The sequence below is a fragment of the Physcomitrium patens genome, chromosome 2, assembly GCF_059467195.1.
Source record: "Physcomitrium patens ecotype Gransden chromosome 2, ASM5946719v1, whole genome shotgun sequence".
Lineage (NCBI taxonomy): Eukaryota > Viridiplantae > Streptophyta > Bryopsida > Funariales > Funariaceae > Physcomitrium > Physcomitrium patens.
Window position 1 is genome coordinate 4,444,521 of NC_143411.1, and position 14,353 is coordinate 4,458,873.

Genomic DNA, 14,353 nt, shown 5'->3' on the forward strand with positions numbered 1-14,353 from the left:
ATTGCTTGGCAAGAAATTACAGCCAAGCGCTCGGAACCTGAAGCAAACATTTCTTTGGAATTCACTCGAGCAATTCTAATTCTAGATTTTTTCATGCGAGTAGAGAGTTCGTACATGATAGCCGTGTTGGCCGTCCAATGAGTTTTAAACAAAACGTCGAAACCAGAGTGACAAAGTTCCAAATGATATCTGTGCCGAACGGTAATTCGGTCTGGCCAAGTACAATTCCTTGATTCATCCGCATGCAAACAGCTGAATATCAAGCAGTAGCTATCTGTATATGTACGAAACTTGAATATCATGACAAAAGATGAGGTCGGTGATGCCCTAATGGTCAGTGCCTTCATCCAGAGTCAGAATTGACCGCCCGCTTTGTGCTCTTCCAAGCAAACAACATAGGGCATGTTTATTGGTCCCCGAAACAGTTCCCAACTGTATTTGCAAGGTTGTAACCATTTGTGAATAAGCATCGACACCCTTGGTCCCGACAGAAGGGGTCATTGGTGTCAAGAGCCCTTTCTTGCGATCCAAGGCAACCGACCAGCATGATCCATCACAGGGGTTTTAGAAATGTCAACTTTTCGAACACTCACGTGTAGATAATTTTCTGACTTGACTACATGAGCCGCCACGATCAAAGCAAGATACTAATCAGAGCGGTGACGAAGCCACCTGTTTAAAAGTCGAAGTTGGAGGAGTTCAAGCTCACAAAACTATTGGCTACAATATTGGTGGTCAGAGTGGCAAAGCTTATCAGAAAGAACCACCAATGCGATACAGGAGTGATGTGGAATCCGAAGCAACTTGACCGGAAATCTGAACCGTTACAGAGCTAACTACTAGACCCACGAATGTGGAAACCGACATGAAAAAAGGTCCTGCAATTTACAGACCTGTCATCATAAACAGCCTGGCTCTTTAAATATTGAGCAAGTTCTGCAATTGAAGCAATACAGATTATGTGTTCAAAGCCATTTTGACACACCCTTGCCATAGCCTTGAATGCTAACAGTTCACGTCAAGCTTCTGAATAAGAAATAGAAATGAAATTAGAGGTGAATCGGAGGGTTCACTTGGAATTAATGTTGCAGCGGACATTGACAAGCAGAGCCGGAAAGAAGGCTCATCGTAACTGAAAATTGGACTGATTGATTTCTCAAGCTCCTTTTGCAAATCTCAGTTCCACCAATCTTACAAGAGCATTCAAAGCAACGTTGACCTAAAGTAGGTGGGTTTTTGGGGTGCCCATGGATAGGTTGCCTATCATATTACAGCATTTAGATTTCATTCTTTGTTTATAAACGAGGTTCAAGTTGCAAAAAGCCATGAAAATGAAGCAACTAAAGTACCACAGAATAGGTTCTTTCTAATACAAGCCTTCTAAGAGGTGGAATTCTATTTTTAGATGCCACTTTATCCACAAACAATTTTACTACTTCATCACAATCAAAAACACCTTAGAGAGTGCTAGGCAATGGATATCATGTATCCAATGTGTTGAGTAGGTGTTTTATTGTCAAGGAAGAGCATTACAAAGTCTTAGACATAATATAAAGTAACTTTGCAAATAAACTTTGGAAATTTAAGACCATGATGTAAACGGTGAAGTTGACATGGTCCATATGTGTTTTGTATCTGTTTTAAGAAAGATAATGTGGACAAGATGAACAAGGTGATATTTAAAGATTATCAAATAAAAAACAAGATAATATAATTGCTACCATTCAAAGCTAAATTGCATTACAAGTATCACATGGAGTAGCGCATTGCAATTTGATTAGAAAATCAAGGATTGTTAACTGCTTACTAAAAGACATTCTTTAAAGGAAAGTAGAAGATGTCAATAGATGCATTTTTAAGCGTGGACATTAGAAAGTTATACTTCATCATTAATGCTCTAATTATCAATAGTGTATTTACAAACTTTTTCTATTTCTTTGAAGACAACATTAAAGATAGTGATTTTGAGTCAATCTCAAAAATAAACACCTTGAAGTTGTTCAAGTTGGATGATTTTAACTCTAAATAATTGGTTATAATCAAGAATCTAATGATGTATTTTAACATGGCTACTAGAACAAAAAGGATAAATGAAGATCTTTATTTGAGAATGGCCTAATTGAAGGTTTAATAGAAAATTATTTTAGAAATTATAAGTAAAAGTTACGAAGAAATAAAAATATTAAAAAAATGTATTTATTATTTTTTCTATTAAAAGAGATTTTATTTAATTTAAAAGAATTTTAGGTGCATTGGTTATGAACAAATTAAATTTGTATAGATTATGCAAGAGCTATGTTGAGTTAGATTTTGGTTTGATTTGGTTGTCTTTGTTTTTTAAGATTAAAGTAGACTTTTTATTTTGGATACTTTGTAAATTTTATTATAGATCTATAGGTGAAATTTTTGGATTTGTATATATATTTGTCTTAAGTCTATGATATAAACTTGAACTTAGTTACTTAGTTGGATTCAAAGTTATTAGAATTCAAGTAGTTTAGAATATTGGTAGTTGATAATTGGAGGGTTAGTAAGAATTTCAAAGATTTGTAGGAATTTTTCAATCAAATTGAGATATACATTTATAAACAAGTAGTTGAAGTAAATTCCAATCTATATAAAAAAATCAAATCAAATCAAATCAAATTAATAATACAAGTAGATTATCTTAGTGTAAAGAATTTAATATACAATTAGAAAAAAAAACAATCTAACAATTGAATAATTTATTTGTGTTTTCTCTCAATCTATATATATGATTTTTTTTAATATTTTTGAGCTTTTTTTTAATTAAGAGATTCAAAGATATGTAATATTTAAAATAAAATCAATAATTAATTAAAAAATACACATGGATTTTCAATTATTGATGGATTTATTTTAAATTGATTAAGATTTTTTTAGAATATGGTTAGGATTTGGTTAAGATTTGATTATGATTGTTTATAATTTCTTTAAGATTTGATTTATTTTTATTGTAATCTTTTTAGAATATGGTTTAGATTAGTTAGAATTATTTTTGGATTTGGTGAAAATTTATTAGAATTTAATTAAGATTTATTTAGTATTTTATCAGGATTTAATAGATTTAATTTTAGATTTAATAAGTATTATTTAATATTATTTAATATTTTCTTAGGAATTTTTTAGAGCTTGATTATTATTTAATAAAATATATCTAGAATTTTTCTTGAATTCATAGAGTATTTTGAGGGTATCTTAAGGCTTATTTAAGACCTTATTTGAGTTGTTTATGATTATATAGGTTGTAATTAAAAATCGGTAGATTTAAAAACTAATTGAAATAAATATTTCAACAAGATCAAGATTTCTAAGTTGGTTGTTTTTAAACATCTTAAGCATATCTTTTTTATTATTTTTTTATCTTTCCATTAAATGAATTTTGTTACTAAAAAAGTGACAATAGAGATATTAGATAGAAATTTGTATAAGATGATGTGTTTTTCATTTGTAAACTTTTGCTCTCAATAAAATTTGATTGTTTTCATTAAATACAAACTGTCCAAAAGATACAACGTGTTGGGTGCAATTTGATACTATGATTAGTTGAATTCTAAAAAATTATTATTATTTGGTGAAACACATCAAAGAGAAGTTTTAGATATATACTACTTTGGCACTTTGGAAGATATTGACGGTATTTATTGCTTTATTATTCAACATCTATAATGTAACAGTTTCTATTTTTTAATCCAAAGACATGGTATTATCACAATAGAGCTCAAAAAGCAATAATTTGACTACTAATCTCTCTAGCATTGGCATTATTGATCATGCACCAATAAAGCCATACAAATATTCATACAAATATTTAGACTCATCTAAATATATCAAAGAAGAGGTATTGTAGTAGAGCATGGTTAAAATAATTATACTATTGACACATGGAGATATGTAATTGGGATTATTTTTAGAAAGTTTTTAGAAGTTTTTAGAATTGGATTTAAGTTAGTGGTCTATATAGGATCCACCATGGAACATCCTAAAAGAACTAAGGGCGATTATTTAGGTGGATCCCACTTCTAGAATCTTTTAGAAGAGTAGTTATCTTTGTGGAATCTACCATCAAGGTAATTCTAAAAAGTTTTAAGATGGTTTAATAAAGTATAAATAGGATTGATTGAGGTCATTTGGAACATTTAGTTAGGTATGGTTTTGGTCCCTTTTTCTCAATAAAGTTTGATTTGTATTTTTTTATATATTTTGTTCTATTCTATTTTCTTTTGCTTTGTTTCATCTTTTATGTTTTATTTTGTTTAATTCTGTTTAGTTTTGTTCTAGTTTGTTTTTTCCTATTTAGTAATGGGATCTATGCTACTATAGATTGGAAGGGTTTTAAATCTTTAAGAGAATTCAATTCTATTTTAGATGCTATAGATGAAGTGAAAATCAATCATTGAACATATCCATAATCAAGACTTATAAGCTTGTGTTTTTTTTGTTTTTTTGTTAAAGTCAAGTCTTGATTAGTATGTGATACTACTCAATATTTCTTGAATTATAAATTACTTAATCATTTAAATATCTTAAATTTGTATTAAGTATAATAACAAAAAATAGATTGTTATAAACTAAGCTTTACACATAATGCCTAAACAACTTATAACAATCTAAATTATAATATTCATTAATTAAATTCTTAATCTCTATTATTTCTACTTTACATGCTTCTTATTATTGAAAATCTTTAAACAAGTAGAATACAATTATAAAGCATTATTACATGCCTACAATAATGAATTCATAAAAAAATATATATTATAAATGGTCATGATTGTATGACCATGTTCAATCATGCATTGTTATGGACATACACATGTAAACCAATATGATTAGATAAAAGTAGATAAAAGTAGATTAATTCCATAATATCTTCTATAGAAGCTTTTTAGAAGCTTTGTAGATACTGCTTTGACTTTATAGGTGTCTATAATTGACTTTTTAAGTTAAAAACGTGGTCAACAAGTTGGTCATATGCCACACATGTTGGTAGCTTGAAGAATAAGCTAATTATGTGGCCTACACATAGAAAACTTGTCTTGTAAGGTAAAGCATGTGTTTTACAAAGTCAACATATATTAGAGGTTCTATAGAACATCACCACATAGTTCTTAGTTAGATAGTATATATAGAGGCAAGAGTGAAGTCGTCTTCACTTTTGTCAACTCATTTTTTGCTTCAAGTCTAGATTTAAGAATCTCTAGTTTCCTTGTCTTTTGGCAATAGCTATTCCAATTTCTTTTTAATATGTATACTACTTTATTGTTATTTTGTCACTTTTCTTTTGACATAGATTTCTCAAGTTTATGCATCTTCTTCTAATTCATGTCCTTGACATGCATAGAATTATTGCAAAGGTTATTTCCTTCAATTTTATTGGTTCTCAAGTACTTTGCTATTTGCCTTTATCAACACTATATTAGTGGAATTATATTTTATTATTTAAAATTTTAAAAAAAAATAAAACAAAACAAAAAAACAAAAAAAAAAACAAAAAACAAAAAAAACAAAAAACTCAAATTACTAATCCTTCAAAAATCTATTTCTTGAAGAAATCTTCTAAAAAAAGAAACATGCTCATGAAGCTTCAATTTGATATTTGCTACTAGTATAAGAAGTTGGCGTACCACAATGAATTTAAGTATAGTAATTGTGACATATCTTATTTTTTTCAAACTTTTTTTAATGTCTTATATCATGAAATATTCATAATCTATAACTTGAAATAATTGATCTTCAACTTAGTTATTATCTTTACTTTCTAAAATTAATATTTAATTCTTATGACATTATTAAAGAATTAATGTCTAATTTGATGAGTTATAAAATTTAAATTCATAATTTTACAAAGATAACATAATTTATAGTTTATCTAGTAATTGTATTCAATAATATAATAAATGATTACATGTAACTAAATTTCAAGGAGATATAATTACTAGAATCAAAATCTTGAGGAAAATAAATCTAGATCAAAGTGTGTTTGTTAAAGCCAAGAACTGAAAGAAAATATGGAATTAAAAGAGATTTGTATCAACAAGAGATGACAAAAATAGAAATAAAAAAAATATGTATCTTTAAGAAAAAACTAAAATGACTATTACCAAAGACTAGAAATCCAAAAACTTTTGAAACTAGACTAGAAGCAAGAAAGGAGTTGACAAGAGTAAGAAAGGCCTCATTCTTGCCTCTACATACACTACCTAAGTTAGAGCTACATAATGATATATTTGCAATGGATAGCATTAAGATAGCAAAAATCTACACAAATATAGAGTTTATTATTTTTCTTAGGAGCAACAATAATTAGAGAAAGCCAAATGATTTGGTTGAATAATTCAATGAATTTGTGTGAGACTTGGAAATTGATTTAAATAGTCTAAAATTGAGCTTTAATCTCCAAATTGAGTATGTATAGAGTAGTTTCTTTGATTTGATTCCATTCAATAATATAGAGGTTAGAAAGTTCTAACACCAAGCAATATTACTTATAAGGACTAGCTTAGTCATTAGTCCTATTTTCTACTAGTAGAATTCATATTTTTTTATTTTTGATTTTACTGTGGTTTCCAAAAATATTTAATTGGCCTAGTAAATTTATATGGCCTTCAAATCCTTCTCCAATTCTTCATAATGGCTCCCAAGGTGATAAAACTTATTTGTACTAAAATCTTAAAAATTATTCTAAAAATTCCTAAAAAAAATCTAGAGAAATTTTAAATAAATTCTTCAAATTATTAAAATAATTCTAAAATTCTATAATCAATTTAAGACTAGATTTTTTTTAACTAAGTAGCTTTCTATAGTAATAAAATAAATTTAAATCAACTATAAATTATATTTCTAATATAAATAATAAAAAAGATATGAGGTTCTTTCTCATGCTTCTTTTAACTACTAATTAATAATTACAATTTTTTTAAAATTAGTATATGAAGATAGAAGGCTTATGTAGATATTTGTCTCAATAATTAAATAATAATTCTTAATAATAAACTTAATAAGATTCTATCCTATTAATATTTTCTCTAGTAAGACTCTTGTACCCAATTAACACTTCTAAATTCTAATAAATACTCAAGTAATCAAAAAGATTCTCTAATTCTAATATTTTGTAATTAAATAACTTAAAACTATATTTTTAACAGTTCTACCAATCAAGATCTATTGATAGGACTTACATAGCTATTTTAATTTTAAAACTATATTATTTTTGAGTAAATTTATAGATGTCTTCAAAAGAGCCGCAAGACCATAAAAATTTCTCCTATGAGTATTTAATATTTAGAAAGTTAGTATAAAAGTGCCCTACAACTTGGATATTTGACCTAAAAGTCATACAATCTTTAGAAATTTTCTAAATTGCCTACTTATTAGCTAGTATCTATGAAGGAAAAATTGAAGCTATCTTCACTCTTCCCTACACCTTTTTACAATTTAATCTTTGTTCAAGATTCTCTTGATTCTTTGCACTTGATAATTTTTATTCTAGTAACTTTCTATATTTTAAATATATATCTTCTTTGTATTTTTATTTATTTTTAATTCTTTTTAGTTTTGCACAAGTATAGTGTCTTTTGATAAGTCTTTCTAAATCCATGTCTTCAATTAACATTGAAGTAGAATTTACAAGAATACTTCTATTACTACTCCAATTTTTTAAAAAGAGTCAAAATTTCTTTAATCAATTTACTTCTATTAATTTTTTTTGTAGTTCTTTTTAATGGCTTTCAAAGACAATTGAAAATATTACATTTTAAAATTTTATGTTAATTCACTAACTAATCATCATTAACTTTTCAAATTTTTGTTAAATTTAGAGTTTAATAATTAGTGTAAAATTAAGCATTCTCCACTAACTATATATATATATATATATATATATATATATATCAATAAATCAATTAATATATATATTTTTTAAAAAATGGTCTATTCTTCTTAGATTTATTTCCTCTTCTTTTTAATACACAATAATAGATTGCACCATGTAACATCATGTCTCTTTAACTTACTTTAGAATACTAAATGACATTTGTATTAAACTATTTTTTTGTATTCAAAGTTTTTGAATGCCAAATATATTGAAATGTGTTTTAATTTTTATTGTAGAAATACTTCTGAAATATTTTTACATATTTTACAATATATGTATGAACAAGCCCTTCTAATATAGGACAATTTAGTTAAGTATAGGACATTATCCTTAACTAAGCAAAATAAAATTGTCCTGTACCAAGAGTATATTTTCAAACTTACAACAGTTAGGAAACAGCATTTCATAGTTATTGAACTTTAAATGCATGGTTGTCCCTCCTATGTACCTCTATAATGAAGACTCTTCCAGTCATGTCTATTTGTGTCACATATTACACTTTATATAAGACAAAGAGGACAAAAAACTTAACACCTTACAAAAGTCTTTCACTTGGTGAAGAAGAACTCTATTAGAATCCTTAGTTTTTGGAGATAACATAAAGTGAAAAGACACTATAAAGTAGAAAAAATATTTTATTACAAATATGGGACTTGATTCTAATTAGAAAGTCATTTGTTTTATTTTCATTCATTTTTAAGTGAATCCTTCATACATAAGTTTTTTCGAACATAAAATATTTAAAAAAACCAGTTTCGAATCAAACTTGGGGCAGATTTTCAAGGATACTATTTATCATAATTTAAGCAATTGTATTCAATCATTTTCCTCCTTTGCCATCTACAATCTCCGTTCCAGGTATGACATGGACAAAGCTGAAACTTCTCCAGTTTCTTCGCATCGACCAAGTCGTTGATTAAAAAGTCATTGCTTTTTACTTTAATCACTGTACACAAACTGTTCATAGTGGCTTGGGCAATACTAGAGGATACTAGAGACCGAGGCAAACGAATTGTGAGGGAGAGTGACACTATTCGATTGTAAGGTAGTGCTGACGAACAACGGCAGCCTGATCTCATTTCCATCTTGAGATTTATCGGCATGTAATATATAAGTTTCTGGGTGGTGCATAAATAATTTTTCAAAATGATAAAACTTAAATAACCGGGAACTGCACCATAGATAAAGAACACGATCACCAATTCCATTGCAATCACCACTCTCATTTCCCAACAGCATACCACATCCACGCCGATATTTAGCTCATGCGCAATTCAATTACGTATCAATATGACATTCAATGTTCCGGACTCCAAGAGCCCTGCCATCTTCGGTCCAGTACCCAAGTCTGCCTTTGCCTCTCACTCGCCTGCAGCAAGTATATCGAACAAGCACACAAGCAACTCAACAAGTGCACGCTCCAACATAAGATACCTACCCCAATATCAACCCCGCTCTGGACACCCGGTGACTGCTCCGCCAAAACCAAATCCCGCACTATTCACTTCTTCTTGGCAGCGGCCTTAGTAACCTTCGCACCAGTTGGTTCCTTCTTCTCCACGGCCTTGATAACACCTACGGCCACCGTCTGTCTCATGTCACGCACGGCGAAACGTCCCAATGGCGGGTATTCCGCGAAAGTCTCCACAGTCATGGGCTTGGTCGGAATCATCTTCACGAACCCTGCGTCTCCGTTCTTCAAAAACTTGGGCTCCTTCTCCAGCTCCTTACCCGATCGCCTGTCCACCTTCGTCAAGATCTCGGCAAACTTCACGGCAATGTGAGAGGTGTGACAGTCCAGCACCGGCGCGTAACCGTTTCCGATCTGTCCCGGGTGGTTCATGATGATAACCTGGGCAGTGAAGTTGGCTGCTTCCTTCGCAGGGTCGTTCTTCGAGTCCGAAGCCACGTATCCTCTCTTCAGGTCCTTCACCGCCACGTTCTTCACATTGAACCCGACGTTGTCTCCGGGGTGAGCCTCAGGCATCGACTCGTGGTGCATCTCCACCGACTTCACCTCAGTCGTCAGTCCAGTGGGTGCAAAGCACACCAACATACCCGGCCTGATGATTCCAGTCTCCACACGTCCCACTGGCACAGTTCCAATACCTCCAATCTTGTAGACATCCTGAAGGGGCAACCGCAGGGGTTTGTCGGATGGCCTCTTGGGCTCTGACACGTTGTCCAGGGCCTCGAGAAGGGTTGGGCCCTTGTACCAGTCCAAGTTCGTCGATCGCTCGATCATGTTATCACCCTCAAACCCTGAAATGGGCACGAACGGAATCTTGTCCGGGTTGTAACCGACCTTCTTGAGGTACGTCGACACCTCCTTGCTGATCTCATCGAATCGAGCCTTGCTGTACTTCGGCGTGGTAGCGTCCATCTGCCACACATGGCATACACATCGTCAATAAAAGGACATCCTCAACCCATGCGTGCCCTATTCTCACTCCAAAACGGTTCTAGCTTTTCTAAGTTGGTGGTTATATACAATGACATAAGACAGTACATATGTCAGGCGGTCTAATTCATTGGTCCAAGTAACCAAAGTAGACCTTGTTCATACATCGGCGGTCGCAGTATGATTCAAAATGCGGTACCGAGACGAACTCAATGAATGTACATTTGATATGACTTACCTTGTTGCAGCAGCAGATCATCTGCTTCACTCCCAAGGTGAAAGCCAACAGTGCATGCTCACGGGTCTGCCCATCCTTGGAGATACCAGCCTCGAATCCTCCGGTGGTGGAGTCAATGATCAGCACTGCGCAGTCCGCCTGCGACGTTCCCGTAATCATGTTCTTGATGAAATCGCGATGTCCGGGAGCGTCGATCACAGTGCAGTAGTACTTCACGGTCTCGAACTTCCACAGCGCAATATCGATCGTGATACCACGCTCGCGCTCAGCCTTCAGCTTGTCCAGCACCCACGCGTACTTGAACGAACGCTTGTTCATCTCAGCCGCTTCCTTCTCAAAGCGCTCGATCACACGCTTGTCGATCCCTCCTAGCTTGTAGATCAGGTGGCCTGTGGTCGTAGACTTGCCGGAGTCGACATGGCCGATGACCACAATGTTGATGTGAACTTTCTCCTTACCCATCTTCGATTATCTGCACAACCTTTCAAACTTGTGTAAGATATCCAGGCAGCACAGAATCTCGGAAATACGAAGTTCGAAGTACACAGCAAAGAAAAATTGTATCCAGAAAATAGCTACCTTTCAGTCTCTCTGATAAAGATTAGGACGTGAAGACTACCTACTAACAGGGAAGGAAACGACAGCAGGTATCAACCATGAGAAACTCCAAGAACCCCATCTCGCATTGGGCAGCCGCGCCGGCTGACTGAATGACAAAGAAGGTGATCCACAAAAACCCTAATAAAAGTGCACAAACATGTTACTTCACACCGAAAGAGGCTCTCAAACAACCAGATTTTTCAGCAGAAAAGAACCGCATTGTTATTGCATACCTGGAAAACGAGGCAGAGGTTCCGAGCAGCGTAGGAAAAAACGACAGTGGCGACTAATCTCGCAGGAGAGCTCTGGAGAGTATGTCACGGGACGACAGATTAGCGTGCGGCGCTCCCTCTTCAAGGGCTTACGCTGGTGGCTCCGCCCTCGAATCGTCCATCGAACGGCCCTGCTTGACAGTCCGCATGGTTCACGGCGCGGTTAGACGCGCCGTTTGGGAGGCGTGCCTGGAGGCGGGGGCGAGGAAGCAACCCCCTGCCCTAATGAGGACTCCCATGCACAAGGGTGGCGGCTTCGTGAGCCCACGTTATCATGTTCTAATTTCGAGGCCCAAACCGGATTAAATCTCTGTGGGTATCTCCGACCAAAAGAATTTGATCCTCACTGTAGCTCCTCAGCGGTTCGTATGCATGAGTGTCATGAACCCAAGAATTTCTCACAAACTTTGCCTTGAGTGTGATGCTCTTGTTGCCGTCTCGGAGTTAATCAAGAGCGCAAGCTGTGACCTAGCTTACGTAGACTGCTATTCAATTGTGTACATGCTGCTGAAAAACAATCATGTTCTTAATTTTTATAGAAATGAATAATTTGCCAAATTTTTCTGCGGCTACAGAATTGGTGGTCACGGAACAAGCAGCGTCCATGCTGAGCAATGTATTCATCTGTGATTTTTGACTGTGTTATATGACGTCCGCATTCTGAAGCTACAAGCAGGAGTGAGTGTTGGAATTGGGTATTCATGCGCAAATGGGAATTGGATAGTAAGCACGTCTGGAAGCCAAGGGTTTATCATGACAGAAGTCTTTGCCGTCCACTGAACTAGTCTCATGCCATGTTCGTGATGCCGGCACCATATTATGGTGCATGTTTTATGTTGGTGAGTTTATGTCACACATTTTCATGTATCTCTAGGGATGGAGGGAGAGTTGTGATCGTGCGGTGAGATAATGGTGATGAGCTTTCAGAGGCCGGATAATACAAGAGAAATTGGGCACAGTTGCTCGTTGAGAACGACCTCCGCGAGGGTTTTATTGAGGTATCTGTTTTCCCAACCTCTACGTCCGTTTATGAAATTGGGCATGAGTGAAGATTAGTGGTGCGAGGGACTTCTGTGCTGCATTTAGAATTACATCACGTACCAAATATTGTTCAAGTCATTGTGCGAGACATTCTTCACGAGTACAGTAAGTCCGTTGGAGACTCCGAGTTTCTTCCCATCACTTTAGAAGTTCGTTATGTTTCTTACCTTCATGGGGCGGCGGAAGCTCCATGGTCTATGTGTTTTTTGGAAGTATCATGTGCGATTCTCTGGGAACGCGCGCTACAATTGAAACGCACACTATTTTTGGTTGTTTGTTTGTTTGTTTTTCTCTTGCTTTAGATTCACTTAGAAATTGCCAATAACCGAATTCGCGAATGCGCCAACTGAGTTAAAGTTCCCCCAGTAGAGGATCCTGGAGCCTAGCATCCCAAATATATTTCCCTGTTCTCAGTCCTGAACCATACCAACTCCATTGTTATCGCTACTCTTGTTTTAGCAGCAGGAAGTGGGAATCGCTTGCTTTGGAGTGCGTATAATAATACAGCATTGCGGTGGTCAAAAAATAAAGTACTCTTCTGCACCCTGTCATTACTATCTCTACGTATTCGATCAAGCTGTTCACGAGCTCGTCGACTAGATTTGAAGAGTTTATTGTTCTGGTGCGAGCCACGGTACGAAATTATCGCATTACAATTACTAAGTGACGGCTTCTACACAACGTAATTCGGAGGCGGTTTGCATTGGCACCCTGAATCATACTGTGGTGCTATTATCCTCAATTTGCATCTGAGTGCTGTGTCTGTGCACCAGGGCACGAAACGGTACTTGAGGAGACTTCGTCCAGTGTGTGCTCGGAATGGCGCCAGAGTTGAGGTTGAGGAGCTTGGAGTGGTTCGCCTTAAGAAAAGAGAAGGGAGAGACAATGGAGAGAAATTGCCAGAAGATCTCGGGCTGAGGTTGGAGATCAAGGCGAAGGCTGCTGCTTTTATTAGCAATGCGCAATCGGCGAAAGGAGGTGAAGGGCTGCTTGGACAAATACTCGGTGTGGATCTCGGGTTGTGAAGACTGGGTTGTCAGTTAGTGTGGGTGGTTATGAGCCTCGGTCTTCGACTGTAAAATTTTTTATACTATAACAATTTCGTTTTGCACGAAATGGCTGTGGTAATGTCACAGTGCATCGTTTTCTCCATGCATCAAGTCTTTTTTAATCACCTACTGTCTGCCAACTCAAGCACTACATTCTGATACGAGTGTGTGAGTACGGGACCACTTTTTACACTGTGTACTTTGTCGCTGAGCAAGATTTGTCTCATAACTAGAAAAGCAGCGGACCTGTTTGATGCACCTCATCTCTTAAGCCGGTCGTTTTATAATTTTTCTGTGAATGTATGGAGAGCCTCCTCTTTTGCAGGCTGTCATGTGGAAGACGGTTTGTGCAATTTCAATCGAGTAAATTGAAAATAACGTAGCAGCAGATTTGATGTTTGAGAACAAAACCACAAATCTGTCATCTCTGCTAACATCAGCCTTGTAAATGAAGAAATGTTGAAGGAACGGGTCGGTTACAAAGGAGTTCGAAATTCTGCTCATGTTTTCGACAGTAATGTTAGGTTGTGCCCCATAACGGTACTCATACATTTGACGTGTTTCTCATGTACTCGGCAAGTTAAAACTGCGATGGCATCTGATAGTTTGGTGTAGATCTAAACCATGACAACAGAGCATGAGGGATCAGATATACGTTTCATCTCTATTTGATTCGGTTCCTAGTGATGCACGATGTCTGCTTCGAGAACGAGGATTGTGTTCTTGTTTGGCTAAGCTGCGTCACTGCAGAAAGCAGGCGAGTTTGTATTTAGCAAGATTTGTGAACAAGGATATGTGGATAATCTCAATTCTCTATACTACCGCAGAAAACTGCAAATAGGAAAGAAAAGCGGT

General features: G+C 34.9%; 1 protein-coding gene and 1 long non-coding RNA gene across 4 annotated transcripts; one reads left to right on the plus strand and one right to left on the minus strand.

Annotated features, from left to right (window-relative positions):
* Positions 1-9,154: 9,154 nt before the first annotated feature.
* On the minus strand, positions 9,155-11,447 carry LOC112279083 (elongation factor 1-alpha). 2 transcript variants are annotated; one of them, XM_073532262.2, is made up of 4 exons: positions 11,370-11,447; positions 11,156-11,274; positions 10,537-11,008; positions 9,155-10,280 (listed from the first exon to the last, which is right to left on the minus strand). In XM_073532262.2, the coding sequence occupies exons 3-4, from the start codon at positions 10,996-10,998 to the stop codon at positions 9,399-9,401; spliced, it is 1,344 nt and encodes a 447-aa protein (XP_073388363.1). In that variant the 5' UTR covers positions 10,999-11,008; positions 11,156-11,274; positions 11,370-11,447; the 3' UTR covers positions 9,155-9,398. The 2 variants fall into 2 exon arrangements, with proteins under 2 accessions (XP_073388363.1, XP_024368958.1); XM_024513190.3 differs by lacking the exon at positions 11,156-11,274.
* A 146-nt stretch (positions 11,448-11,593) lies between these two features.
* Positions 11,594-13,565, plus strand: LOC112279088 (uncharacterized). Of its 2 annotated transcripts, none has more exons than XR_016498208.1 (3): positions 11,594-11,720; positions 12,283-12,406; positions 13,223-13,565. It is a non-coding gene; the product is annotated as an uncharacterized LOC112279088 (long non-coding RNA). The 2 variants fall into 2 exon arrangements; XR_016498210.1 differs by lacking the exon at positions 11,594-11,720 and adding an exon at positions 12,001-12,131 and having other exon boundaries at positions 13,223-13,360.
* The last annotated feature ends 788 nt before the right edge of the window (positions 13,566-14,353 follow it).

Bases quoted from the DNA above. Each gene is read 5' to 3' on its own strand.
- LOC112279083 (XM_024513190.3), bottom strand. From the start codon at position 10,998: ATGGGTAAGGAGAAAGTTCACATCAACATTGTGGTCATCGGCCATGTC. The intron at 10,281-10,536 runs GTAAGTCATATC...CATGTGTGGCAG, and splicing joins TGATCTGCTGCTGCAACAAG to ATGGACGCTACCACGCCGAA.